Source organism: Salvelinus namaycush, unplaced genomic scaffold (assembly GCF_016432855.1).
Source record: "Salvelinus namaycush isolate Seneca unplaced genomic scaffold, SaNama_1.0 Scaffold331, whole genome shotgun sequence".
Taxonomy (NCBI): domain Eukaryota; kingdom Metazoa; phylum Chordata; class Actinopteri; order Salmoniformes; family Salmonidae; genus Salvelinus; species Salvelinus namaycush.
Window position 1 is genome coordinate 113,027 of NW_024060242.1, and position 27,644 is coordinate 140,670.

Genomic DNA, 27,644 nt, shown 5'->3' on the forward strand with positions numbered 1-27,644 from the left:
GATATGACAGGTGTAGTATTATGAGACATGACAGGTGTAGTATTATGAGACATGACAGGTGTAGTATTATGAGATATGACAGGTGTAGTATTATGAGACATGACAGGTGTAGTATTATGAGACATGACAGGTATAGTATTATGAGATATGACAGGTGTAGTATTATGAGATATGACAGGTATAGTATTATGAGATATGACAGGTGTAGTATTATGAGATATGACAGGTGTAGTATTATGAGATATGACAGGTGTAGTATTATGAGATATGACAGGTGTAGTATTATGAGATATGACAGGTATAGTATTATGAGATATGACAGGTCTAGTATTATGAGACATGACAGGTGTAGTATTATGAGACATGACAGGTGTAGTATTATGAGATATGACAGGTGTAGTATTATGAGACATGACAGGTGTAGTATTATGAGACATGACAGGTGTAGTATTATGAGATATGACAGGTATAGTATTATGAGATATGACAGGTGTAGTATTATGAGATATGACAGGTATAGTATTATGAGATATGACAGGTGTAGTATTATGAGATATGACAGGTGTAGTATTATGAGATATGACAGGTGTAGTATTATGAGATATGACAGGTATAGTATTATGAGATATGACAGGTCTAGTATTATGAGACATGACAGGTGTAGTATTATGAGACATGACAGGTGTAGTATTATGAGATATGACAGGTGTAGTATTATGAGACATGACAGGTGTAGTATTATGAGACATGACAGGTGTGGTATTATGAGACATGACAGGTATAGTATTATGAGATATGACAGGTGTAGTATTATGAGATATGACAGGTGTAGTATTATGAGATATGACAGGTCTAGTATTCTACGATGAGATATGACAGGTCTAGTATTCTACGATGAGATATGACAGGTCTAGTATTCTACGATGAGTCAAATCCACCACTGTCCTTCCCATACATGAGTAGTGATGTCACATTCAGGAACACATGCATGTTTGATAATATATTTATCTCTAGATTGTTTATAATAATACAGGAAATGTTTCTACATCTACCATGCGTCCACAACCATAGTATGTACGACCCACTATAATCCATACTCAGCCATGCATGTCCATGACTGGAGAGGGTGAGACACAGACAGACAACCTCTGACACATGGGCAGTGACAGTAAGAAAAAGGCTTTTTACATAGAAAGCAGGGCTGGAAACCCACTCCAGACACACCCAAACACAAGCGGCAGAGACGTGAGGGTGAATAGATAAACAAAGTGAGAGTTATGACAACAGACTGGTGATTTACAGGAAACAAATTGTGCAGAGAGAGAGAGAGAGAGAGAGAGAGGGATGAGGGAGGGAGAGAGATGAGGGAGGGAGAGAGAGATGAGGGAGGGAGAGAGAGATGAGGGAGAGAGAGGGATGAGGGAGAGAGAGGGATGAGGGAGAGAGAGGGATGAGGGAGAGAGAGAGATGAGGGAGGGAGAGAGGGATGAGGGAGAGAGAGGGATGAGGGAGAGAGAGGGATGAGGGAGGGAGAGAGAGGGATGAGGGAGAGAGAGAGAGGGATGAGGGAGGGAGAGAGAGATGAGGGAGAGAGAGAGAGAGATGAGGGAGGGAGAGAGAGAGAGGCAGACAATGTCCTAACAGAGTGGCAGTGGCAGCAACAGGGGGGTGGGGCTTAGCATTAAGGGGCGTATTGTCTACCTGGTTTACCACTGCTGCCTCTGCTAATTGGCTGTCAAGACCCGAGGGTGTGTGGCCAGAGCTGCTGTTGCTGCTGACGATAACGGACGCTGGCACGCCCACTGAGAGAGAGGGGGCGGGGTCATTCTCTGTCTGTCGCTGGTCCTGACATGGGCACATTAACGATTCAGGAAGAGAGGGAGGGAGAGAGAGAGATGAGGGAGGGAGAGAGAGAGATGAGGGAGGGAGAGAGAGAGATATGTGGAGTGAGGGAAGGAGAGAGAGAGATGTGGAGGGAGGGAAGGAGAGAGAGATGAGGGAGGGAGAGAGAGAGATGAGGAGGGAAGGAGAGAGAGATGAGGGAGGGAAGGAGAGGGATGAGGGAGGGAGAGAGAGATGAGGGAGGGAGAGAGAGATGAGAGAGGGAGAGAGGGATGAGGGAGGGAGAGAGGGATGAGGGAGGGAGAGAGGGATGAGGGAGGGAGAGAGGGATGAGGGAGGGAGAGAGGGATGAGGGAGGGAGAGAGAGATGAGGGAGGGAGAGAGAGGGATGAGGGAGGGAGAGAGAGGGATGAGGGAGGGAGAGAGAGAGATGAGGGAGGGAGAGAGAGGGATGAGGGAGGGAGAGAGAGAGATGAGGGAGGGAGAGAGAGAGAGAGATGAGGGAGGGAGAGAGAGAGAGCGATGAGGGAGGGAGAGAGAGAGAGATGAGGGGGAGAGAGAGAGATGAGGGAGGGAGAGAGAGAGAGATGAGGGAGGGAGAGAGAGAGAGAGATGAGGGAGGGAGAGAGAGAGAGAGATGAGGGAGGGAGAGAGAGAGAGAGATGAGGGAGGGAGAGAGAGATGAGGGAGGGAGAGAGAGAGAGAGATGAGGGAGGGAGAGAGAGAGAGAGATGAGGGAGAGAGAGAGAGATGAGGGAGGGAGAGAGAGATGAGGGAGGGAGAGAGAGATGAGGGAGGGAGAGAGAGAGGAGGGAGGGAGAGAGAGAGGAGCGAGGGAGAGAGAGAGGAGCGAGGGAGAGAGAGAGGAGCGAGGGAGAGAGAGGGATGAGGGAGGGAGAGAGAGATGAGGGAGGGAGAGAGAGATGAGGGAGGGAGAGAGAGATGAGGGAGGGAGAGAGAGATGAGGGAGGGAGAGAGAGATGAGGGAGGGAGAGAGAGATGAGGGAGGGAGAGAGGGATGAGGGAGGGAGAGAGAGATGAGGGAGGGAGAGAGAGATGAGGGAGGGAGAGAGAGATGAGGGAGGGAGAGAGAGATGAGGGAGGGAGAGAGAGAGATGAGGGAGGGAGAGAGAGGGATGAGGGAGGGAGAGAGAGGGATGAGGGAGGGAGAGAGAGAGATGAGGGAGGGAGAGAGAGAGATGAGGGAGGGAGAGAGAGAGATGAGGGAGGGAGAGAGAGAGATGAGGGAGGGAGAGAGAGAGAGATGAGGGAGGGAGAGAGATGAGGGAGGGAGAGAGAGAGATGAGGGAGGGAGAGAGAGAGAGATGAGGGAGGGAGAGAGAGAGAGATGAGGGAGGGAGAGAGATGAGGGAGGGAGAGAGATGAGGGAGGGAGAGAGATGAGGGAGGGAGAGAGAGATGAGGGAGGGAGAGAGATGAGGGAGGGAAAGAGAGAGATGGAGTGAGGGAGGGAAAGAGAGAGATGGAGTGAGGGAGGGAAAGAGAGAGATGGAGTGAGGGAGGGAAAGAGAGAGAGATGAGGGAGGGAGAGAGAGAGAGATGAGGGAGGGAGAGAGAGAGAGATGAGGGAGGGAGAGAGAGAGAGATGAGGGAGGGAGAGCGAGAGAGATGAGGGAGGGAGAGCGAGAGAGATGAGGGAGGGAGAGCGAGAGAGATGAGGGAGGGAGAGCGAGAGAGATGAGGGAGGGAGAGCGAGAGAGATGAGGGAGGGAGAGAGAGATGAGGGAGGGAGAGAGAGGTGAGGGAGGGAGAGGGATGAGGGAGGGAGAGAGAGGGATGAGGGAGGGAGGTAGGAATTGGGATGAAGGGAGGGAGAAGGAAGAGAAAGAGGGATGAGGGAGGCAGGGAGAGAGAGGGAGGGAGGGAGGGAGGGAAGAGGCAGGGAGAGAGAGGGAGGGAAGAGGCAGGGAGAGAGAGAGGAGGAGGAGATGGGGAGTAAAATAGGAAACCAGAGGTAGGTCAGACCAGGATACCATTGGAATCAGTCTATCATCCATGATGCATCACTCTGTTATCTAGTTGGCCAATGTTAACTGTTCACTTCCGATCAACAACAATGTCAACAGAGACAGGAGTGGTAGAGGAGGAGAGAAGAGGTAGAGGTAGAGGAGGAGAGAAGAGGTAGAGGAGGAGAGAAGAGGTAGAGGAGGAGAGAAGAGGTAGAGGAGGAGAGAAGAGGTAGAGAGGAAAGCGGTAGAGGAGAGGTGGAGAGTTCTAGAGGACAGGTATAGAGGACAGGTATAGAGTATGGGTGGAGGTAGAGAGGTAAAGAGGAGAGGTAGAGAGTAGGGCTGTTGCGGTGACAGTATTCCTGCCATACCGGCAGTCATGAGTCCAGACCACATTCAAATTATACGTGACCGTCGAACCACTGCAATCTCCTCTTATGCACCCTGGACATACGTTGGTAGTACTAACGACCATCAGGTCCTAATGGCCTGGTACTCAGAGCTCTAACGACCAACAGGTCCTAATGGCCTGGTACTCAGGGCTCTAACGACCATCAGGTCCTAATGGCCTGGTACTCAGAGCTCTAACGACCAACAGGTCCTAATGGCCTGGTACTCAGAGCTCTAACGACCAACAGGCCCTAATGGCCTGGTACTCAGGGCTCTAACGACCAACAGGTCCTAATGGCCTGGGACTCAGGGCTCTAACGACCATCAGGTCCTAATGGCCTGGTACTCAGGGCTCTAACGACCAACAGGTCCTAATGGCCTGGTACTCAGAGCTCTAACGACCATCAGGTCCTAATGGCCTGGTACTCAGGGCTCTAACGACCATCAGGTCCTAATGGCCTGGTACTCAGAGCTCTAACGACCATCAGGTCCTAATGGCCTGGTACTCAGGGCTCTAACGACCAACAGGTCCTAATGGCCTGGGACTCAGGGCTCTAACGACCATCAGGTCCTAATGGCCTGGGACTCAGGGCTCTAACGACCATCAGGTCCTAATGGCCTGGGACTCAGGGCTCTAACGACCATCAGGTCCTAATGGCCTGGGACTCAGGGCTCTAACGACCATCAGGTCCTAATGGCCTGGGACTCAGGGCTCTAACGACCATCAGGTCCTAATGGCCTGGGACTCAGGGCTCTAACGACCATCAGGTCCTAATGGCCTGGGACTCAGGGCTCTAACGACCATCAGGTCCTAATGGCCTGGGACTCAGGGCTCTAACGACCATCAGGTCCTAATGGCCTGGGACTCAGGGCTCTAACGACCAACAGGCCCTAATGGCCTGGGACTCAGGGATCTAACGACCAACAGGCCCTAATGGCCTGGGACTCAGGGCTCTACTGCCCCTCAAACGACTCTGACAAGGCTCTGACAAACCATGAGAAACAAGATTCTCTGGTCTGATGAAACCAAGATTGAACTCTTTGGCCTGAATGCCAAGCATCACATCTGGAAGAAACCTGGCACCATCTCTATGGTGAAGCATGGTGGTGGCATTATCATGCTGTGGGGATGTTTTTCAGCAGCAGGAACTGGGAGACTAGTCGGGATCGAGGGAAAGAACGGAGCAAAGTACAGAGAGATCCTTGACGAAAACCTGCTCCAGAGCGCTCAGGACCTCAGACTGGGGTGAAGGTTCACCTTCCAACAGGACAACGACCCTAAGCACACAGCCAAGACAACACATGAGTGGCTTTGGGACAAGTCTCTGAATGTCCTTGAGTGGCCCAACCAGAGCCCGGACTTGAACCTGATCGAACATCTCTGGAGACCTGAAAATATCTGTGCAGCAACGCTCCCCATCCAACCTGACAGAGCTTGAGAGGATCTGCAGAGAAGAATGGGAGAAACTCCCCAAATACAGGTGTGCCAAACTGAGTAAAGAGTCCGAATATTTATGTAAATGTGATATTTTAGTTTTAATAAATTCGATTCTTTCCCCTCTAAAATTCTGTTTTTGCTTTGTTATGATGGGGTATTGTGATGTCATTATGGGGTATTGTGATGCCATTATGGGGTATTGTGATGTCATTATGCGGTATTGTGATGCCATTATGGGGTATTGTGATGTCATTATGCGGTATTGTGTGTAGATTGATGAGGAAAAACATTAATGTAATCCATTTTAGAATTAAGCTGTAACGTAACAAAATGTGTAAAAACAGAAGGGGTCTGAACACTTTCAGAATGCACTCCGTTACTATTGATGTTCTCGAACAGATTTCACTTGGTTTCCCCAAATGAAGCACTAGGGGGCAGCAGGGTTGGAGTGCCCATACACAGTTTGGGTGGGATATCACCTGTCCCGCAGCAAAATAACACGAGTAGCCATCCAGACATGAGAGAAAAACCTACCGGAGGGAAAGTGGCCTCCATTCACTATTCGAGTGCATAATCTATTTTTCTTCTTGACCCTGTTCCTGCCCATTTGATACATCGGCCATTTTAAATCACAACTAAATTGTACATATTAGGTAAAGACAATATTCAACTGAGAATAGTCTGATGGGTGAAAATATGATGCCTTGATGAGAGAACAGCTTGTGCAGCCTGAGGCGAGGAACCGAGAGCAAACTTCCTGAAATCATCAATCGTCTGTAGTCCCACCATGCAGCCGATATATCTAACTTCCTGAAATCATCAATAGTCTGTAGTCCCACCCTGCAGCCGATATATCTAACTTCCTGAAATCATCAATAGTCTGTAGTCCCACCCTGCAGCCGATATATCTAACTTCCTGAAATCATCAATAGTCTGTAGTCCCACCATGCAGCCGATATATCTAACTTCCTGAAATCATCAATCGTCTGTAGTCCCACCATGCAGCAGATATATCTAACTTTCTGAAATCATCAATAGTCTGTAGTCCCACCCTGCAGCCGATATATCTAACTTCCTGAAATCATCAATCGTCTGTAGTCCCACCATGCAGCAGATATCTAACTTCCTGAAATCATCAATAGTCTGTAGTCCCACCATGCAGCCGATATATCTAACTTCCTGAAATCATCAATAGTCTGTAGTCCCACCATGCAGCCGATATATCTAACTTCCTGAAATCATCAATAGTCTGTAGTCCCACCATGCAGCCGATATATCTAACTTCCTGAAATCATCAATAGTCTGTAGTCCCACCATGCAGCCGATATATCTAACTTCCTGAAATCATCAATAGTCTGTAGTCCCACCATGCAGCCGATATATCTAACTTCCTGAAATCATCAATAGTCTGTAGTCCCACCATGCAGCCGATATATCTTATGATTTCTAACACATTCTAAGGTTTGTATAATTTACAACTAAAGTTGTCAAATAACTCTAAATCTAGCGTATAGGACCTGTTTCAAATGATCACTTTAACGCTCAACATAGCCACTACATATGCGCACCTCGCTTCGGGAAAAACATCCTTTCTATTTTATTCAGCTAAATTCAATTATATTCTTCTTACTATATTATTGTTATAATATAAAATAATGTTATGGGACTTATAAGCATATCTAGTCTGCTAAATGAACAAGTCTACAGTCTATATCATAGCCAGATAACATACAGTATCTAGTCTGATAAATGAACAAGTCTACAGTCTATATCATAGCCAGATAACATACAGTATCTAGTCTGATAAATGAACAAGTCTACAGTCTATATCATAGCCAGATAACATACAGTATCTAGTCTGATAAATGAACAAGTCTACAGTCTATATCATAGCCAGATAACATACAGTATCTAGTCTGATAAATGAACAAGTCTACAGTCTATATCATAGCCAGATAACATACAGTATCTAGTCTGCTAAATGAACAAGTCTACAGTCTATATCATAGCCAGATAACATACAGTATCTAGTCTGATAAATGAACAAGTCTACAGTCTATATCATAGCCAGATAACATACAGTATCTAGTCTGATAAATGAACAAGTCTACAGTCTATATCATAGCCAGATAACATACAGTATCTAGTCTGATAAATGAACAAGTCTACAGTCTATATCATAGCCAGATAACATACAGTATCTAGTCTGATAAATGAACAAGTCTACAGTCTATATCATAGCCAGATAACATACAGTATCTAGTCTGATAAATGAACAAGTCTACAGTCTATATCATAGCCAGATAACACAGTATCTAGTCTGCTAAATGAACAAGTCTACAGTCTATAGCATAGCCAGATAACATACAGTATCTAGTATGATAAATGAACAAGCCTACAGTCTATATCATAGTCAGATAACATACAGTATCTAGTCTGATAAATGAACAAGTCTACAGTCTATATCATAGCCAGATAACACAGTATCTAGTCTGATAAATGAACAAGCCTACAGTCTATATCATAGCCAGATAACATACAGTATCTAGTCTGATAAATGAACAAGTCTACAGTCTATATCATAGCCAGATAACACAGTATCTAGTCTGATAAATGAACAAGCCTACAGTCTATATCATAGCCAGATAACATACAGTAGGACAACTCATATTCTGTTCTTCTGAAATGCATTTTTTGACCTAACATTTTTGACCTAACATAAATAATGTATTTTATTGTGACTGTGTTTTTAGATTCATTAGACTTTATTTAAATGGAGATACCCAAGGTGCAGCTTGTTCGGGTTACGGCCTGGAGAGGCTCAACAGGTCTGTTAATTAACGGTCAATTACCAATAAACCAGCTGACAACATGTCATAACTGTCACCGCCCAAGTAGAGGGGTAGAGAGGTAGTGAGGTAGAGAGGTGAGGTAGTGAGGTAGACAGGTAGTGAGGTAGAGAGGTGAGGTAGTGAGGTAGAGAGGTGGTGAGGTAGTGAGGTAGACAGGTAGTGAGGTAGAGAGGTGAGGTAGTGAGGTAGAGAGGTGGTGAGGTAGAGAGGTATAGAGGTGGTGAGGTAGAGAGGTGGTGAGGTAGAGAGGTAGAGAGGTAGTGAGGTAGAGAGGTGAGGTAGTGAGGTAAAGAGGTAGTGAGGTAGAGAGGTGAGGTAGTGAGGTAGAGAGGTAGTGAGGTAGAGAGGTGGTGAGGTAGAGAGGTAGAGAGGTAGTGAGGTAGAGAGGTGAGGTAGTGAGGTAGAGAGGTAGTGAGGTAGTGAGGTAGTGAGGTAGAGAGGTAGTGAGGTAAAGAGGTAGAGAGGTAGTGAGGTGGTGAGGTAGTGAGGTATAGAGGTAGTGAGGTAGTGAGGTAGAGAGGTGAGGTAGTGAGGTAGTGAGGTAGAGAGGTGGTGAGGTAGAGAGGTGGTGAGGTAGAGAGGTAGTGAGGTAGAGAGGTGAGGTAGTGAGGTAGAGAGGTGGTGAGGTAGAGAGGTAGAGAGGTAGAGAGGTGGTGAGGTGGTGAGGTGGTGAGGTGGTGAGGTGGTGAGGTAGAGAGGTAGAGAGGTAGAGAGGTAGAGAGGTGGTGAGGTAGTGAGGTAGAGAGGTGGTGAGGTAGAGAGGTAGAGAGGTGGTGAGGTGGTGAGGTGGTGAGGTAGAGAGGTAGAGAGGTAGTGAGGTAGTGAGGTAGTGAGGTAAAGAGGTGAGGTAGAGAGGTAGAGAGGTGGTGAGGTAGTGAGGTAGTGAGGTGGTGAGGTAGAGAGGTAGAGAGGTGGTGAGGTAGTGAGGTAGTGAGGTAGAGAGGTAGTGAGGTAGTGAGGTAGAGAGGTGAGGTAGAAGCTGGGCCATACTGACCTGCTGAAGGAACATCTGAAGGTGTTCCTGGCTGAGGATCATGCTGGAGCCTTGTGGCCCTGTGAAGAGCACCCTGCTCCCAGGGCTGTGCTGCTGCTGGGCTGACGTGGTGGACACAGATAAGGATGGAGAAGAGGAGGGGACAGAGACAGCCACAGAGACAGAGGGCCCAGTCTGCATAGAGAGGATGGAGGAGTGCTGTGGGGGTTGTCCAGGATGGGCTGCCTGGTCTGTACAGCTCCCACTCTCCCCAGGCTGGCCCTGTGCCATGGCAGCCGCCCCGCCCATCCCGCTGCTGGGAACGCCCCCCGGCTGCGGTTGCAGAGCGGGCTGCAGACTGACAGCAGGACTCACCCCCTCCACCTGGCTCAGCATGGCCAGGGAGTTCTGCAGGGGCATGCCCTGGATCACTGTGTGGGCCTGGTGGCCCGTGACCGGGTGGGTCTGGTGGCCCGTGACCGGGTGGGTCTGGCTCTGCGACAGGGTAACAGGCATCTGGAAAAGCTGATGTCCAACCCCCATCTGACCCGGCTGCAGCTGGATGTGGCCCTGAGACATCAACACCTGGCCCAGGTTGATGTTCTGGTGCTGAGCCAGGATCTGATTGGCTATCAGCTGGCCCCCAGGCCCCTGGGAGGTGATGATGTGGCCCCCAGGATGCTGTGTGAGGATCTGACCCCCGGCTAGCTGCTGCGGCAAGAGGAACTGGTGGTTCTGCCCCCCCAGCATGATGCTGCCGGGCTGATTGAGCAGATGGACACTGAGCGCTTTCCCAGAGGGGTGGTGAGCTGTCTGCTGTTTGAACAGTGCCTGCTGGGAAACCCCTGCCTGGGAGGTCAGGACCACGTTAGAACCAGGCTTGCCTGTCAGGAAGGTTACATTCTGGGCAGCGGAGACAGGAACCTGACCCCCAAGAGGCTTGTTGGAATCGTTCTGGAAGGCGTGGGGCTGGGTCTGCTGCTGCTTAAACAGTTTGGGCTGGATGGCCGCGCCCCCTTGAGGGGGTTTGGGCTGGATGGGGGTCGGGGTCCGCTGGATGATCAGGTTCTGCATGATCTGTCCTTGGGGATGGTTTTGCCCATGTTGTGCCAGTCCGGGGCTACTGAACCCAACCAAGGTTCCTGTGGTACTGCTGCCACCACACACCGCTGGTCCGTTTAAAGCAGGAGGTCCCAGAGTGGCTTTGCCCCCTTGGATCAGAAGTCCCCCTCCCAGTCCGCCCTGCCCACCAGGCACCTGTGCCTCGGGGCCAGGCTGGTGCAGCTGGTATCCTCCCATACCTTTGGCCAGGATGGGCTGTCCTGATTGGTTCATAGTCATCACGGTGGGCTGGCCCATCACCTGTATCTGTCCCAGTCCCAGGTGTCCTGACTGACAGCCGTTTGGTAGAGCCTGAAGGGAGGTGATTGGCTGAAGGGTGACGTTACCCAGGCCTGCCACCTGCTGCATGAACGGCTGCATACTGATGGCCTGGGCCTTGTTCATGACCTGGGGCCCAAACTCCAGGCCCTGTTGGGCCAGCACCGAGCCCAGCATGTCAGCTGTGGCCTGGGGAGGGGTGGCGGAGGAGTCTGGAGCTCCAGGGAAGATGGGGAGCCCCACCCCCACAGCGGTCCCTCCAGGCCCAGTCAGGCTGTCTGTACAGGGCAGGGTCTGGACCACCTGAGTCAGGCCTGGCATGGTGAGGTCGAAGGAGCCCAGGTCCAGCTCTGCCTCAGCCTCCTGCAGGCTCTGCTCTGTAATGTTAGCCTCCGCCAGGCTCTGTTGCAGAATGTCACATGGCACCATGGCGTTGCCTCCGATGCCGTTGCTACCGTCGTCGCCCGGCGACCCGCCCAGGATGACGTCATCTTCCAGGAAGTCCAGGTCCACGCTGACCCGGGGCAGGCCTTGCTGCTCATTGGACGACAGCTGGACTGGGGGTGGTACCTCTGGAACGTGGCACTATGAAGGAGAGAGAAGGAAGAACAGTGAAGCTCTGTGATGGAGGACGAGAAGGGAAGAGGAGAGCTGAGTAGAGATGAGATGAGAAGGAATGGGTTGAGTTGAACTGAGCAGGCCTGAGATCAGCCTGGACAGGTCTCACACGTGGAGATGTTGACCAGACAGGCCCCCTCAGACAGGACCCTTAGACCCCCACAGTGTCATGGCTCCTACCAACCAGTCCAGGGCCATCAGAGCTTGGTGTGTGTGGATGTGTGTTACTGGAAGGGTGGGGTGGCAGGGTGAGGTGGCAGGGTGGCAGGGTGAGGTGGCAGGGTGGGTGGCAGAGAGATGCATGCTACATTTATGAATGGAGACAGGAGGGTCAGAGGTCAGAGTGGGGAAGAGCCGTTACTCACCCCAACAGAAGAGAAGAACGAGCTGGAGGGGTCGTTAGAGCCATCCAAAAGGTCGTCAGTGTCCAGCTACAGACAGACACGACAGACGCAGCCAGGATAGGACAGAACGACAGACAGAACAGGCCGGAGGGAGGTCACACCACAAGGACAGCCAAAAATGCAGTCATGCAGTCATGCAGGCGTGCAGACAGACAGACAGACAGACAGACAGACAGACAGACAGACAGACAGACAGACAGACAGACAGAGAGAGACAGGGAGAGAGAGACAGGGAGAGAGAGACAGGGAGAGAGAGACAGAGAGAGAGAGACAGAGAGAGAGAGACAGACAAACCCACCGATGACCCGGAATTGAGGAGGGGCAGCAAAGTGGTTTAAAGGTGAGAGGGAGGGAGGGAGGGAGAAAGCGAAGCAGAAGAGGGCTAGTGTTAGACTAGTACTGGTCATTGTGGATTAATCAGGTGACAAGGCAGGGTTGAAATCATACAGACCAGCCACACAGACCAACCATACAGACCAACCACACAGACCAGTCATACAGACCAACCATACAGACCAACCACACAAACCAGTCATACAGACCAACCACACAGACCAACCACACAAACCAGTCATACAGACCAACCACACAGACCAGTCATACAGACCAACCACACAGACCAGTCATAGACCAACCACACAGACCAGTCACACAGACCAACCACACAGACCAGTCACACAGACCAGTCACACAGACCAGTCACACAGACCAGTCACACAGACCAGTCACACAGACCAGTCACACAGACCAACCATACAGACCAGTCATACAGACCAACCACACAGACCAGTCATACAGACCAACCACACAGACCAGCCACACAGACCAGCCACACAGACCAGCCACACAGACCAGCCACACAGACCAGCCACACAGACCAGTCACACAGACCAGTCACACAGACCAACCACACAGACCAGTCACAAAGCAAGAAATCATAAACAGTAGCAGAGGGCAACAAAACCCCATTGGAGAGGGACGGGGAGGTGTGTGTGTGTGTGTGTGTGTGTGTCTGTGTGGTAGCCAGTGTACGTGTTGACCTCAATGTGTCACTGACGCTATGCCCAAGAGAAGTAGCCTGTTCTGTTAGCTGATATCGGGTGCTTGGAAGTCAACCACACCCATCCTCATTGTCAAGTCAACTGCTATGAAACACAATCCAGCCAAGTCCTTAGCTTGGTAAGTACAACAGAAGCATCATAACCATCCTTGCAGGGAAATAGCAGCCACTTACATGTATCTCTGATCCATGAAGAAAATCGTTGAGTGCTTCTGGATCACTGTGGAGAGAGGAGCATCGGTCAGACAGACAGGCAAGGTAGTCGTTGAGGTCACATCTATTGCTCTGCCCCAGTATCCACGCTTACTACCTAGTAGAGTTGAGCGGTATACAGATGTTCATATCGTCATTACCGTCCTTCTCTCATCCTGGGATTTACGCTATTACTGCCGAAATTCACAAGGGGGCGCTAAAAAAAAAAAAAACACCCACTGGCCATTTATTATCAGAACACTAACCAAAATAAAAAAATAAAAAAAAAAGGTGAGAGGGACAAAAATTGGCACAAGTACTAACGAATTTCCACAGAGGCTGCTAGCTAAATATGCTAATGAGCGCTAAAATGAAAATAAACTAATTACAAAAAGACATCTATAACTTGAGCTGGATTGCCTCTATTAGGTAGTAGCTAACAAATTTTAAAAAAAAAATTGGTGAGTTTCGACATTTACAAGAGAGTATGAACGAGAGGGATTGTATAAATGGCATGTCTGAAGGAAGAACAGCAGTGGATCTGGAACAGCATGTGTACCTGCTGTGTCTGTGTGGAGTCTGGAGTCGCTAGGGCAACGGGCCTGTCTGCTCTGCTCGGGCAGAGAACGAAGAGGAGAAAATAGGCAAGGAAATCAAGATCGTAGCGGCAGCTGTACAGATAATTCATCCAAAGCTCTAGGGACTTCTCAAAACACAACAGAAATCTAACACTGTATGATGCAGTGGAGGCTGCCTCGTCATAATGTCTGGAACGGAGCGAATGGAACGGCATTAAACACATGGAAACCATGTTTGATGTATTTGAACCCATTCCACCTATTTCTGCTCCAGCCATTACCACGGGCCCGTCCTCCCCAAATAAGATGTCACCAACCTCCTGCGATACGATGCCCTGTCTCCTTATTAAGTTAGCTACTTACTGGAGATAACTAGCAAGTTACACAGCTGGATTCACCAGCTCCTGCATTCTCCCGTTGTGCCATTTACAACAACAAAAAACACGTGACTGGCTCAACTGTTCTGGGGAACAACGGTGAGCTTCATAATGTCAAATAATGTGACAGCTGAAATGAAGATCACAATCTGCTTTATCTCCTAACGTATTGCACAAGTTGACTGCAGGTATTTACTTTAAAAGTAGATACAAATATTCAAATTTATTGAAAAACTTCAAAGACATTATTTTAACATTAAGTAGGTCAGTTTTTTTTCCCGAAAGCTCGGCACTTGTCCCTGCCCCCCAGAAATGGTATGTAAAACCATTTTTACCTTATTGTATGATGCAAGGAACCACTTTACAATATAAAATCCTTTACCATATTTTTTAACATAGAGAATCAAACAAAATGGAGGCTACACTCTGCCCATTGGCTTCTCTCCATATTCAGCCGGGCTCAAAATACAACACTGCCCCTTTAAGTTTATCCTGGAGGATGGTTGGCCACCCTATCAAAATATTACAACATTACAATTACAACTAAATAACACACTTGGTAGCCTAAGCGCGAATGTTCCAAAATGAAATTAGTGGATAAACCCCAAAAGCACACCACAGGCTGTTTCATGTGACAGAGAAGAAAATATTCATTAGAAATTAAGAGAGGAGATCTGAAAGATGCATCAATAAGACCAGGATTAATAAAAACCGGGATGAATAAAACCGGGATTAAGCCTTTGGCTGCTGGACAATAAATGAAAGTCGATTTGAAAATAGAACATGAGAGAAATGCTGGTTTCAACGGCATGTTAGGTTTTTATGAAATAATTCCATCAACATTTCTATGGCCGTATTTTAGCTAGGCTAGTTTGAAACTAAGACAGACATGCTTCATAAAATTACATAAAACATCCAGGTTTTAAACAATTAAGTTTATGGTTAAATTGTTTCCAAAATGCTGACCGTCTCTGCTCTGATTCAAGGTGGGTAATGTGCACGGCCCTTTACTCTTGGGTCTGGTGACCATTTGATCAGAACGATCCGTGCCTCGCGTATGTCCACAGAATCAAGTCTTTAGATGTTAAAATGGTAATTATCCGTCATTATATTAGTCAAACATGACTGTCCTTTAGCCTGCCGTATTCCACATTTTGTTGTGTTACAGGCCAAATTATATTAAATAGTCCCCCCCCATCCCATCTACACACAATACCCCATAATGACAAAGTGAAAAGGGGGACTTCTGATCCAAGGGGGCAAAGCCACTCTGGGACCTCCTGCTTTAAACGGACCAGCGGTGTGTGGTGGCAGCAGTACCACAGGAACCTTGGTTGGGTTCAGTAGCCCCGGACTGTTTAGACATTTTTGCAAATTTATTTAAAATAAAATACAGAAATCTCTTTTACATAAGTATTCACACCCGAGTCAATACTTTGTAGAAGCTTTGAGAGCGATTACAGCTGTGAGTCTGAGTAAGTCTCTAAGAGCTTTCCACGTGTGGATTGTGCAACATTTGCTCATTATTCTTAAAAGAAAATTCTTCAAGTTGGTTGTTGATCATTGCTAGACAACAATTTTCAGGTTTTGCCAGATTTTCAAGTAGATTTAAGTCAAAACTGTAACTCTGCCACTCTGGGAACATTCCCTGTCATCATGATAAGCAACGGCAGCGTAAATTTGGCCTTGTGTTTTAGGTTATTGTCCTGCTGGAAGTTGAATTCATCTTCAAGCGTCTGGTGGAAAGCCGTTTTTTTCCTCGAGGATTTTGTTTGTGCTTCAACTCCATTCCCTTTCGGTTTTTGTTCTGAAAAAACTCCCCAGTTCTTAACTGACTTGAAAACAGTTTAACAGCTGTGGTAGTTTTCAACAACATTGTAGTTACTTCATAATACTATATAATAATACTCTCTACCTAAATGACAGAGTGAACAGAACAAAGCCTGTAAAGAAAAACAATATTCCAAAACGTGCATCCGGTTTGCAACAAGGCACTGAAGCAATACTGGAAAGCAATTAACTTTATGTTTGGGGAAAATCCAATAAAACACATTACAAAGTACCACTCTCCATGTTTTCAAGCATAATGGTGGCTGCGTCATGTTATGGGTATGCTTGTAATTGTTAAGGACTGGAGAGTTTAACAGAACAAAAAAAAAAAAAAACATAATAATAATTTCAATTAATTAGCAGTCATTTCTAAAAACATGTCACTGTGTCATTATGGGGTATTGTGTGTAGGGCGAGAAATCCATTTTGAATTTTGTGAATTTAACGCAACAAAATGTGGAAGAAGTCAAGGGGTATGACTACATCCTGAAGGCACTGTCAATGGCGGTGAGCTTTACACCACTCCAGCCGAAGCTTGGCATTGCGCATGGTGATCTTAGGCTTGTGTGCGGCTGCTCGGCCATGGAAACACATTTTCACGAAGCTCCAGACGAACAGTTCTTGTGCTGACGTTGCTTCCAGAGGCAGTTTGGAACTCGGTAATGGGGCCAATGTTTGACATTGAAATCAAAATGGATTGAAACAGAAAAATACAAATGATATTTACGCAGTTCCTCGTGTGTACTTAGAGGTATACATGTCCATAACTACACCAATACAAAAACATAGGACTATAAACATGTTAAGAAGGGCTCGTACAGATATTGGCAAGAGAAATCCAATGACTTTCAGCAACTTTTTAACACCTTTCTAGCGCAGGCGTTCCGCTAGCGGAACCCCTCGCCAACGTTCCGCTAGCGGAACCCCTCGCCAACGTTCCGCTAGCGGAACCCCTCGACAACATTCCGCTAGCGGAACCCCTCGACAACATTCCGCTAGCGGAACCCCTCGACAACATTCCGCTAGCGGAACCCCCCTCTGAAAAGGCAGCGCGGGAAATTCAAAAATATTTTTGGGAAATATGTAACTTTCACACATTAACAAGTCTAATACAGCAAATAAAAATATTAACAAGATGTTTATCTACCCATCGGGGCCGATTTCAAAAAGGCTTTACAGCGAAAGCACAACATATGATTATGTTAGTTCAGAGCCAAGTCAAAAAAAAAAGAAGACATTTTTCCAGCCAAAGATAGGAGTCACAAAAAGCAGAAATATAGATAAAATTAATCACTAACCTTTGATGATCTTCATCAGATGACACTCATAGAACATCATGTTACACAATACATGTATGTTTTGTTCGATAATGTGCATATTTATATCCAAAAATCTTAGTTTATATTGGCGCGTTACGTGCAGTAATGTTTTGATTCCAAAACATCCGGTGATCTTGCAGATAGCCACATAATTTCACAGAAATACTCATAATAAACATCAATAAAAGATACAAGTGTTATTCACATAAGGAGAAGCCTATCTTTAATTAATGCAACCGCTGTGTCAGATTTCGAAAAAAACATTACGGAAAAAGCATAATCTGAGTACGGCGCTCAGAGCCCAATCCAGCCAAAGAAATATCCGCCATGTTGGAGTCAACAGAAGTTAGAAATAACATGATAAATATTCACTTACCTTTGATGATCTTCATCAGAATGCACTCCCAGGAATCCCAGTTCGACAATAAATGACTGATTTGTTCCATAAAGTTCCATAAAGTCCATAATTTATGTCCAAATAGCCACTAGTTGTTAGCGTGTTCAGCCCAGTAATCCATCTTCATGAGCACTAGGTCCAGACAAAAACTCGAAAAGTTTTGTTACAGGTCGTAGAAACATATCAAACGATGTATGGAATCATTGTGTTTTTAACATAAATCATCAATAATTTTCCAACCGGAGAATTCCATTGTCTGTAGCAAAGGACTGGAACGAGAGCTAACTCTGTCGGGAGCGCACGGTTTCATGAGCCCCTCCTTTATAGCAGAAGCCTGAAACAAGTTTCTAAAGACGGTTGACATCTAGTGGAAGCCTTAGGAAGTGCAACCCCATAGACACTGTGTATTCGGTAGGCCAAGCTTTGAAAAACTACAAACCTCAGATTTCCCACTTCCGGGTTGGATTTTTCTCAGGTTTTCGCCTGCCATATGAGTTCTGTTATACTCACAGACATCATTCAAACAGTTTTAGAAACTTCAGAGTGTTTGTTATCGAATACTACTAATGATATGCATATATTAGCATCTGGGACAGAGTAGCAGGCAGTTTACTCTGGGCACGCATTTCATGCAAATGTGAAAATGCTGCCCCCTATCCCAAACAGGTTTTAAGCACTTAATTGTAATTTTGATAGACCTCAATGTTATACAATTGTATAATTGATATAATAATTGTACATGTAGGGCTTTACATATATGGTTTTATGTTGCGCAACACTAAGATTGAAGCGGCGGGGGGGGGGGGGGCGGAAGTGGCAACATCTCGCACAAAAAAACAAATAAGGGAACAAGCGGAACTTATAAATTGGCTAGAATAATTACAAGGACAATTCAAACTCCAAATTCAACGAGCAAGGATGCAAACTGGCGAGGCCCCAAAAAAGGTGACCATTTTTTGTGTTGCACCGAAACAGGCAAAAGAAATCCCTGCTAGGGGAAAATGCAGGTTTTAACTAATTAAACAACACAGAATATGACCTACATCATCAGTCTCTGTGTGTAAAACAAAAAGTGGTTCATGTGAACCTGACTCAGAGCTAAAAAATGTAAAGAAAGCAATCCTATGTTATTTGTTGCCTAGACTTTACTGCAAATGACACTCAAGTCTTGAGAAAAAAACTACACTAATATTGCAGTAAGCCACAACAGCCTTTACAACAGAACGCTCGTTACCGCGACAGCCTTTACAACAGAACGCTCGTTACCGCGACAGCCTTTACAACAGAACGCTCGTTACCGCGACAGCCTTTACAACAGAACGCTCGTTACCGCGACAGCCTTTACAACAGAACGCTCGTTACCGCGACAGCCTTTACAACAGAACGCTCGTTACCGCGACAGCCTTTACAACAGAACGCTCGTTACCGCGACAGCCTTTACAACAGAACGCTCGTTACCGCGACAGCCTTTACAACAGAACGCTCGTTACCGCGACAGCCTTTACAACAGAACGCTCGTTACCGCGACAGCCTTTACAACAGAACGCTCGTTACCGCGACAGCCTTTACAACAGAACGCTCGTTACCGCGACAGCCTTTACAACAGAACGCTCGTTACCGCGACAGCCTTTACAACAGAACGCTCGTTACCGCGACAGCCTTTATAATTAGAATCGCTTGTGATCACACACATCTAAATATTGCACTTGGGGGGGGGAAAAAACATCTTAAAGTAGAAATAGAATGAAACAAAGGCATTCTATTGTTGCTCTATTATAGTGGCCTCTATAGACATTGATCAAGTGTGTGGAAAAAATAACGTTCACCCAGTAAAAAAGAATAAATAATCGCCCCCCTCACTCACACACGTGGTACTGTCAAGTTCAACACAACAACAACACCCTCTTTGGGCTACACTCCAGGTTATTACACTGTACACTTTCTGCCTGTGGACATCAGATCTACAATGTGCCAGCAGAGCATGATACCCTTTGTTGGTATAATTGATCTCTTTGTCTCACAGGCAGAGAGTACACCTGGCATACCCCCTTTTTATCCACTGTATTGAAAGAGGGAAAGTGTGTGCTGTTTCTTTCACCTCTAGAGGCATCCAGTTTAAGCCAGGCCCAGCTACACTTCATCCCTGAATCCACTTAACAAGCCACGCCTCATTTTCACCTAATTCTCTCATTCTGAAAATGAACCACATACTGTAGAGGGAAAAGGTTAGTTAGTTTGTTAACTAGTTAACATTTCACACAGATTGCCAGGGTCCAGTAAGCAACTAACGCGCTATAACTTGAGGAACGGTGTCGTGCCAAAAATCTCCCCCCTGACAGAATTTGGCATTGCCATTTCTCTAGCCACAAGAGTAAGAAAATTAGAGGGGGGGGGGGGGGGGGTATTTCGGCAAGGCCATTTTCATGCATGCCGAACCCCTCCCCTCTAATTTCCTTAATTTTGTGGCTAGAGTCAAATACTTTCTGTGGCACACACTACTGGTCAACATGAGCTACCAAAATGATTCTGTAGTGTGCCAGGCCTTGCAGTCCCAAGATAGAAGGGGGGGGGGGGGGGGGGGGGGGTCATTAATGTGTGTTATATTAAACAGAGGGAGTAAAATGCAGGCAAGCAATAAACATTTCACAACAACTACTAGTTGAATAAGACATGGGAGAGAGATTACGATTTTTGGCTAAGAGATGTATTTATAGACTAATAAACTTGAAACATAATAGCCAAACCTAAAACTGCAAACATTACTAGTGCCTCCCCGGGATCAAACCTCCATAAAAAAATGACATGAAACGCAGCCTAACGTGATCACTGACAGCTGCCTTGAAGAACACAAATAAAAATAGCTTTCTGCTACTAAATTCAGTGATATGAAGGTTAAACTGAGCAGAAATCTCAACTAGCAAGCAAGTTGCAGCAATGAAGAATTGAGTGTGTGCGCGTTCACGCGATAGGGGGGCACAACAAGGCAAGGAAGGAGTCTTATACAGTACCAGTCAATACTATAGCGCATTGGTTAAGTTACCACCGTTAGCTTATCGGATGTTGTAACATTAGCTATCTTGCTGTCTGACTTTATTAGCCTGCTAATTTTCAAACAAACTCAATGATTTGATCAGTTAAGTTGGCTAATGTTGCTCAACATTTCTTTGGCTAGCTAACGGAGAATTCGATCCAGCTACTATAGCAAGATTACTTAACAATGCTAACAAATACTTGTTCCACCACACTTTCTCCCTCATCTCAAACTTTCCAAAAGCCAGTTGTTTTTCGGTTACAGCTCATGAAGTAGCGGCTTCATACCCCGGTCTCCGTGGTCTGTATTCTTGCCTACCTCTTCGTTATCGTTCAGGGACGCGCTGCTGTAAAATTAACTGACAAACTGCTGTCTTTTTGATGCTGTAACTAGTAAATTGGTTGTCTCTCCTCTCTTCAGTTTCATGCTGCATTCTGTTGATATGGGAATGATTGGCTGAGCCTTGGATACAGCTAGTATTGCTGCAAACGCGCTTCACTCGTTCGCTTACAAACGCGCTTCACTCGTTCGCTTACAAACGCGCTTCACTCGTTCGCTTACAAACGCGCTTCACTCGTTCGCTTACAAACGCGCTTCACTCGTTCGCTTACAAACGCGCTTCACTCGTTCGCTTACAAACGCGCTTCACTCGTTCGCTTACAAACGCGCTTCACTCGTTCGCTTACAGCCAGTAGTGATCCAAAGCCCCCCCCCCCCCCCCCCCCCCCAAAAAAAAATATTTTCTCATCTGATCTACACGATTCACTGTAGGTCACCTATTTTGGAAATTAAAACGGCGAATTTCGCCTAAAGGTGACTAGTTTGTATCCCTGAAGTAGACTACGTCAAGCCCCTTGGTATTGTTGAAAATCGCTGGAAACCAACATGTATTTGTCGTGATATTTCATTACCAGATCATACTGTGAAGCCCACTAGGCTGCCATTTGTTGTCATTATATACAGAATAATTAATATGAATAGTGTTGGGTGTTGCGCAATAGTGTATCCTAAATAATTGCGCACAGTAGGCCCGGTGTCCAATCCGAGGCACAAAACACTATGAAAATATTACCTTGATGCTTTCTCTGTTAAATCTAACGAGACCCTGCTGTAAATGAAGCAGACAACAACAGATAATCAACATATCAAGTCACTAGGGATATTAGATCCAACGTCTTCGCTGCATAACTAATGAGACTGCAACATTTTTATGGATATTCCTCGCAGACACTTTTTTTTGGTTCACATGGGCTGTTGTCGCATTGGATGCACTATCACAACAGCTTGTCATCACTTGACTGTCATTCAAACAAAACAAATCCTTAAAATGGTTCAGATGATGTGTGAAAATATCACAATTTAATTAAAACAGCCCCGACATCAAATCGTATTTGTCACATGTGCGGAATACAACAGGTGAAGACCTCACCGTGAAATGCAGACTTACAAGGCCTTAACCAACAAGGCAGTTCAATAAATAGAGTTAAGAAAATATTTACTAAAAAAAAGACTAAAGTAATTTTTTTTAATTAAAATTAACAATAACGAGGCTATATACAGGGGGTACCGGGTACAGAGTCAATGTGCGGAGGTAAAGGTTAGTTGAGGTAATTACTACATGTAGGTAGGGGTAAAGTGACTATGCATAGATAATAAACAGCAAGTATCAGCAGTGTAAAAACAAAAATGGGGGGGTGTCAATGTAAATAGTCCGGGTGGCCATTTGATTAATAGATAATTAGTCTTATGGATTGGGAGTAGAAGCTGTTAAGGAGTCTTTTGGTCCTACACTTGGCACTCTGGTCCCGCTTGCCGTGCGGTAACAGAGAGAACAGTCTGACTTGGGTGACTGAAGTCTTTGACAATTTTTGGGGCATTCCTCTGACACAGCCTAGTATAGAGGTCCTGGATGGCACAGGAAGCTTGGCCCCAGTGGTGTACTGGGCCGTTCGCACTACCCTCTGTAGCACCTTACGGTCAAGATGCCGAGCAGTTACCATACCAGGCGGTGATGCAACCAGTCAGGATGCGCTCGATGGTGCAGCTGTAGAACTTTTTGAGGATCTGGGGACCCATGCCAAATCTTTTCAGCCTCCTGAGGGGGAAAAGGTGTTGTCGTGGGCTTCTTCACGATTGTTTTGGTGTGTTTGGATCATGATGGTTTGTTTGTTGATGTGGACACCAAGGAACTTGAAACTGTCGACCCGCTCCACTACAGCCCCGTCGATGTTAATGGAGGCCTGTTCGGCCCTCCTTTTCCTGTAGTCCACGATCAGCTCCTTTGTCTTGATCACGTTGAGGGAGAGGTTGTTGTCTTGGCACCACTCCTCCCTATAGGCCGTCTCATCGTTGTTGGTGATCAGGCCTACCCCTGTTGTGTCATCAGAAAACTTAATGGTGTTGGAGTCGTGGGTGAACAGGGAGTACAGGAGGGGACTGAGCACGCACCCCTGAGGGGCCCCCGTGTTGAGGATCAGTGTGGCAGATGTGTTGTTGCCTACCCTTACCACCTGGGGGCGGCCCGTCAGGATGTCCAGGATCCAGTTGCAGAGGGAGGTGTTTAGTCCCAGGGTCCTTAGCTTAGTGATGAGCGTTGTGGGCACTATGGTGTTGAACGCTGAGCTGTAGTCAATGAACAGCATTCTCACATAGGTGTTCCTTCTGTCCAGGTAAGAAAAGGCAGTGTGGAGTGCGATTGAGATTGCATCATCTGTGGATCTGTTGGGGCAGTATGCAAATTGGAGTGGGTCTAGGGTTTCCGGGATGATTGTGTTGATGTGAACCATGACGAGGCTTTCAAAACACTTCATGGCTACCAACATGAGTGCTACGGGGCGGTAGTCATTTAGGCAGATTACCTTCACTTTTTTGTGCACAGGGACAATGGTGGTCTGCTTGAAATATATTGGTATTACAGACTCGGTCAGGGAGAGGTTGAAAATGTCAGTGAAGACACTTGCCAGTTGGTCCGCGCATGCTTTGAGTACACATCCTGGTAATCCGTCTGGCAAATGCGCTTCCAATAGGTATTCTGTCACGGTAATGACACTATCGATTTGGCTTTTAAGTATCAAGGTGACTCTTTCTGTGTGAAGCATTCGATTTTACAATTGCGTACATTTTGGGGGATTTGTGAGCCCATGAAAACTGTTTTCACCCCATAACATAAGGAGACACTAAATGTTACGTAGTTACACTGTATTTCTGAACACTGTCTGACAGCTAGATTCCAGGATTCTTACAGGGTTCAATTTCAATGTCTAATTTAACTGATGAATCTACGATATAAGGAGAACTTTCACTGCCATAAATGTAAGGACAGAAAAGTAAATGTTTTATGTCACACCATTTTGGACAAATCCGTCAAGAAATCAACCACGATAAAGGGTTAAACATAGGTTTTTAAATCAACTCGTGAATTGTATTGAATATACCCATGTTCCCCCCCCTATATCTTCATGTAATGACATGAAAATAAATTGGCAGATTATTATCAATGACTTATCAACAGCTGTAACAAGTTGTCCAGTGTAGGAAATTCTTACTGGTACCTTACTTTCTAAAGACCCATAGGAAAAACAGATTGAAATATTATTTCCACTGTTAGTCTCTATGATCTAAGTAATGGATATGGTTAATGTCGAACCCTGTGACAAAAAAATCCTGTGGCTATTTTAGAAATACCCCCCCAGGTATAGGGTAGTATAACCGCCCAAGCCTACTACATAGACTGAACCAATGTCTTGGTCAGGTATACTAGATGTTGTGTACAGTGGATACATAAATCAATAGTTTGATGAGGATGAATAGCTTGGATATATGGACTCACCAAATGACATCTAGCAGGCACCTGCCATCTTCATCGTCCATGTCAACTGAAAACACATTAAACAAACACCCCCCCCACCAAAAAAACAATATTTAGTTCAATACATCAATCATTATATTTCACCACTCCAGTATAAATAGAGGTTTACAAAACTATTTCCTTCAGATTTTCTATTCAGACAAGCTGAAATCAAACTGACGACAATACTGCCTTGTCTGTTGTTGGGGGGGAAACTTAAAGTGTAAAGTGGTAGGCTATATCAAACAGAGCTTGTGTAATCCTTTTTGTAAACCAATATACTTTTAACAAGGTTAGGCCTATATTTGGGATACAAAGATACGAGCAACTATGTAAACAAAGACGAAATTGCATCATTATTGCAAGAATATTAATTTCTAAGTGTATCTCTTTAAAGGTTGTTTTATAAGTTCACAGAATCCAACCATCCAGGGAGTGCTGTGAGGAGGTTCTCTGTCTAATTGTAGGAAAACTGAAACCTGTTCTTCCAACTTGGCTGCAGTGAAAGTCTGATAACTGTTTTTAGGGGGAAGTTGTATTTTTCTACATTTTCTGTTCTGGTCGATATAAAAATACTTCCACGAGGTCCTAGGCTACAGTACATGTTAGTTACAATGTTCTGAACCTAAACAAAGCATTGTGATACCACGATACTTGATTTTCCCCCCAAAAAAGAAAACATCACCAAAATGATGCCAGTGTATTGGATGTGTCCGGAAGGTTTTCATTGTTGTGATTCTGAATGGTCAGATAGCTAGCAACGATGACAAGAAGCTAGCAACGATGACAAGAAGCTAGCAACGATGACAAGAAGCTAGCAACGATGACAAGAAGCTAGCAACGATGACAAGAAGCTAGCAACGATGACAAGAAGCTGTCAAGTGGGGAGTCGTAGGTGGTTCTTTCAGCTAGTTGTATCTTGTTGTTGATACCACGTCTTGTTTTGAGGTGTTTTGACTGATGTCATGTCTATGCTAATATGGCTCAAATTCGCTAGCAAGCTAACCAACAACTAACAATGTATTTGAGATACAAGCGCAAATGTATTTATGTTTTAATAAACATTTCGAGACTAAATTGAGTTTAAGTGTTATCAACAATCTAAGCCAACCCGGTCTGTTTTGCCCCATAGTTGCCCAGGGGTTGGTTGTAAAACAGATGGGGTTGGCTTAGATTGTTGTTAACATGGAATCTATATGTTGTCTTCCAATGTTTATTGAAAACATAAATAAAGCTGCACAATGTGCACTTGTCTCTCAAATACATCGTTACAGTTGGTTGACGTTTGCTTACTAGCAAATATGAGCATAAACGTGACATCAGTCAAAACACCTCATGGTATCAAGATCAAACGAGCTACTTACGACTCGTCACAGATCTGAGCAGAACATAGCATTTTGAAAACAACATAGCTAAGTATGTAAAGCTTCACCACACTGAAACCACCAGAGAACAACCAGGTTGAAATATTGATGGGACAGGAACATTTTTTAAACTTTCCAGATTTATTTAACTTGTCTCACCCAGAACGTCAGGACTAATGACATACATAGCCTATTGATTATCAGTGATCTGAAATCTTAATTGATGCTCTTAAATAGTTATCTTGCTATTAAAATCTCAAAAAAAATGTGAGCATTACAATAAAAAGTAATTTTTGTAGGCAAAGTTAAGCATGCATTAACATAGCACCTCGGCTTGAATATCACCACTACCTGATCACAATAAAATGTGATGCTCTTCCTTGAGCAAATCACCTTCTGGGATAAAAACGTGCGTTTTTCACTCACTCGGTTATCATTCAATGTTCAGATATATATTTTTTTATACAAGTAGAGAGAAGACTAATAGCTAAATTCATTGAGGCCGACTGTTTATGTTACCAGGAAACAGTACGGTGATGTTGCTGAAACCAGCTAGGTTTTTAAATCTCTCTGCTATGATCTTCTCGACAAAAACAAGCGGAGTAGATTCTGAGATTAGGTAGGCGGAGACGAGAGCAGCGGACTTGCGCCGAAAAAAACACTGTTCGATATATATAGAGGACAAATCTCCATTTGCCGCTCTCCATAATGTTGGTTGGTAGCTGAAGCGGTCGTAGCCATTGCACAGCCAGCAGGGCAGAGAAGAGCGGTGCGCAGCATATGAATGGAGGGATACAGCGAGCGGCTAGCTAGCTTTGGTGGTTTCACTTAACGTTGTATGCCTCCAATGTAGTTACATTATCATATAATTGTTTTTGCCCTGTTGCTACTGGGTTTCCTCTAAAACAATTCGCATGTTCGTTTGATGTCTATTTGTCTGAATCTGCTAGCTATTTTGAACCTTTTGATGCATAGCTTTCATTTCGTTAGCATTAGCTGCTAGGTAGCTAACATTCTATCAACATTCTGGTGTTAACAGATTCCGACATTTGTATACGTTTGACATGTAAAACATCACAAGCGGGTTTACTATCGAAACACTTGTAATGCACGGTAGCGTTGCATCTTAGATTCCCCGATGCATTATTTTGTTTGCCTTAAATGCAATTGCGTAGCCAGCTCTCCTTGCAAGCAAAATATGAGTTAATGTTGGAATACTCTTGGACCAGGGGGTATGCTTGGGAATTCGTTGGAAAATGAAACGGTTTGCCTCGCCGTGCGGGACTACGGCATTTAGATCAAGGCAGATGCGAGGTTTGTATACCGCTTGCAGTACGCAAATGTTGCAGCTTTAATATAGTTATTCAGATTAATAGAGAAATTGCTACATTGTAACAAACTCACCCGAGACGATAGAGGTGCAGGCAGCGCGGGGTCTCCGGGACAGCCTTGCACGGGCTTCCATACAGGACCCAGCTACAGGCAGGAAACAGAGGACCGTTGAGTTCGCCTGTTCAAAATCATTGTTTTGTGTGCATTCAATAGAAAAAATCCCTCAACCTTTCATGAACCTTGAGCGCCAGTTTATCTATCATAGTAAAACTACTGATCTACACTGAAGTGCTTCTACACCTGCATTGCTTGCTGTTTGGGGTGTTAGGCTGGGTTTTCTGTACAGCACTTCGAGATATTAGCTGATGTAAGAAGGGCTATATAAAATAAACTTGATTTGATTTGATAAAACAGCCAATGATCCAGTTTAGGCAAGTTAAAAATTATTTCT

The 27,644-nt window shown here is 45.5% G+C and overlaps 1 protein-coding gene across 1 annotated transcript in view; it reads right to left on the reverse strand.

Annotated features, from left to right (window-relative positions):
- LOC120040168 (BRD4-interacting chromatin-remodeling complex-associated protein-like) overlaps positions 1–27,426 on the reverse strand; it is a 64,404-nt gene extending 36,978 nt beyond the window's left edge. Inside the window, exons 1-5 of the mRNA XM_038985413.1 lie at positions 27,266–27,426; positions 24,480–24,525; positions 13,101–13,146; positions 9,486–11,429; positions 1,702–1,845 (exon numbers count right to left, since the gene is read on the reverse strand). Of these exons, the coding sequence (XP_038841341.1) occupies positions 1,702–1,845; positions 9,486–11,429; positions 13,101–13,146; positions 24,480–24,525; positions 27,266–27,326 (2,241 nt within the window). The 5' untranslated portion in view covers positions 27,327–27,426. The remainder of the gene's footprint in view (positions 1–1,701; positions 1,846–9,485; positions 11,430–13,100; positions 13,147–24,479; positions 24,526–27,265) is intronic.
- Positions 27,427–27,644: the final 218 nt, after the last annotated feature.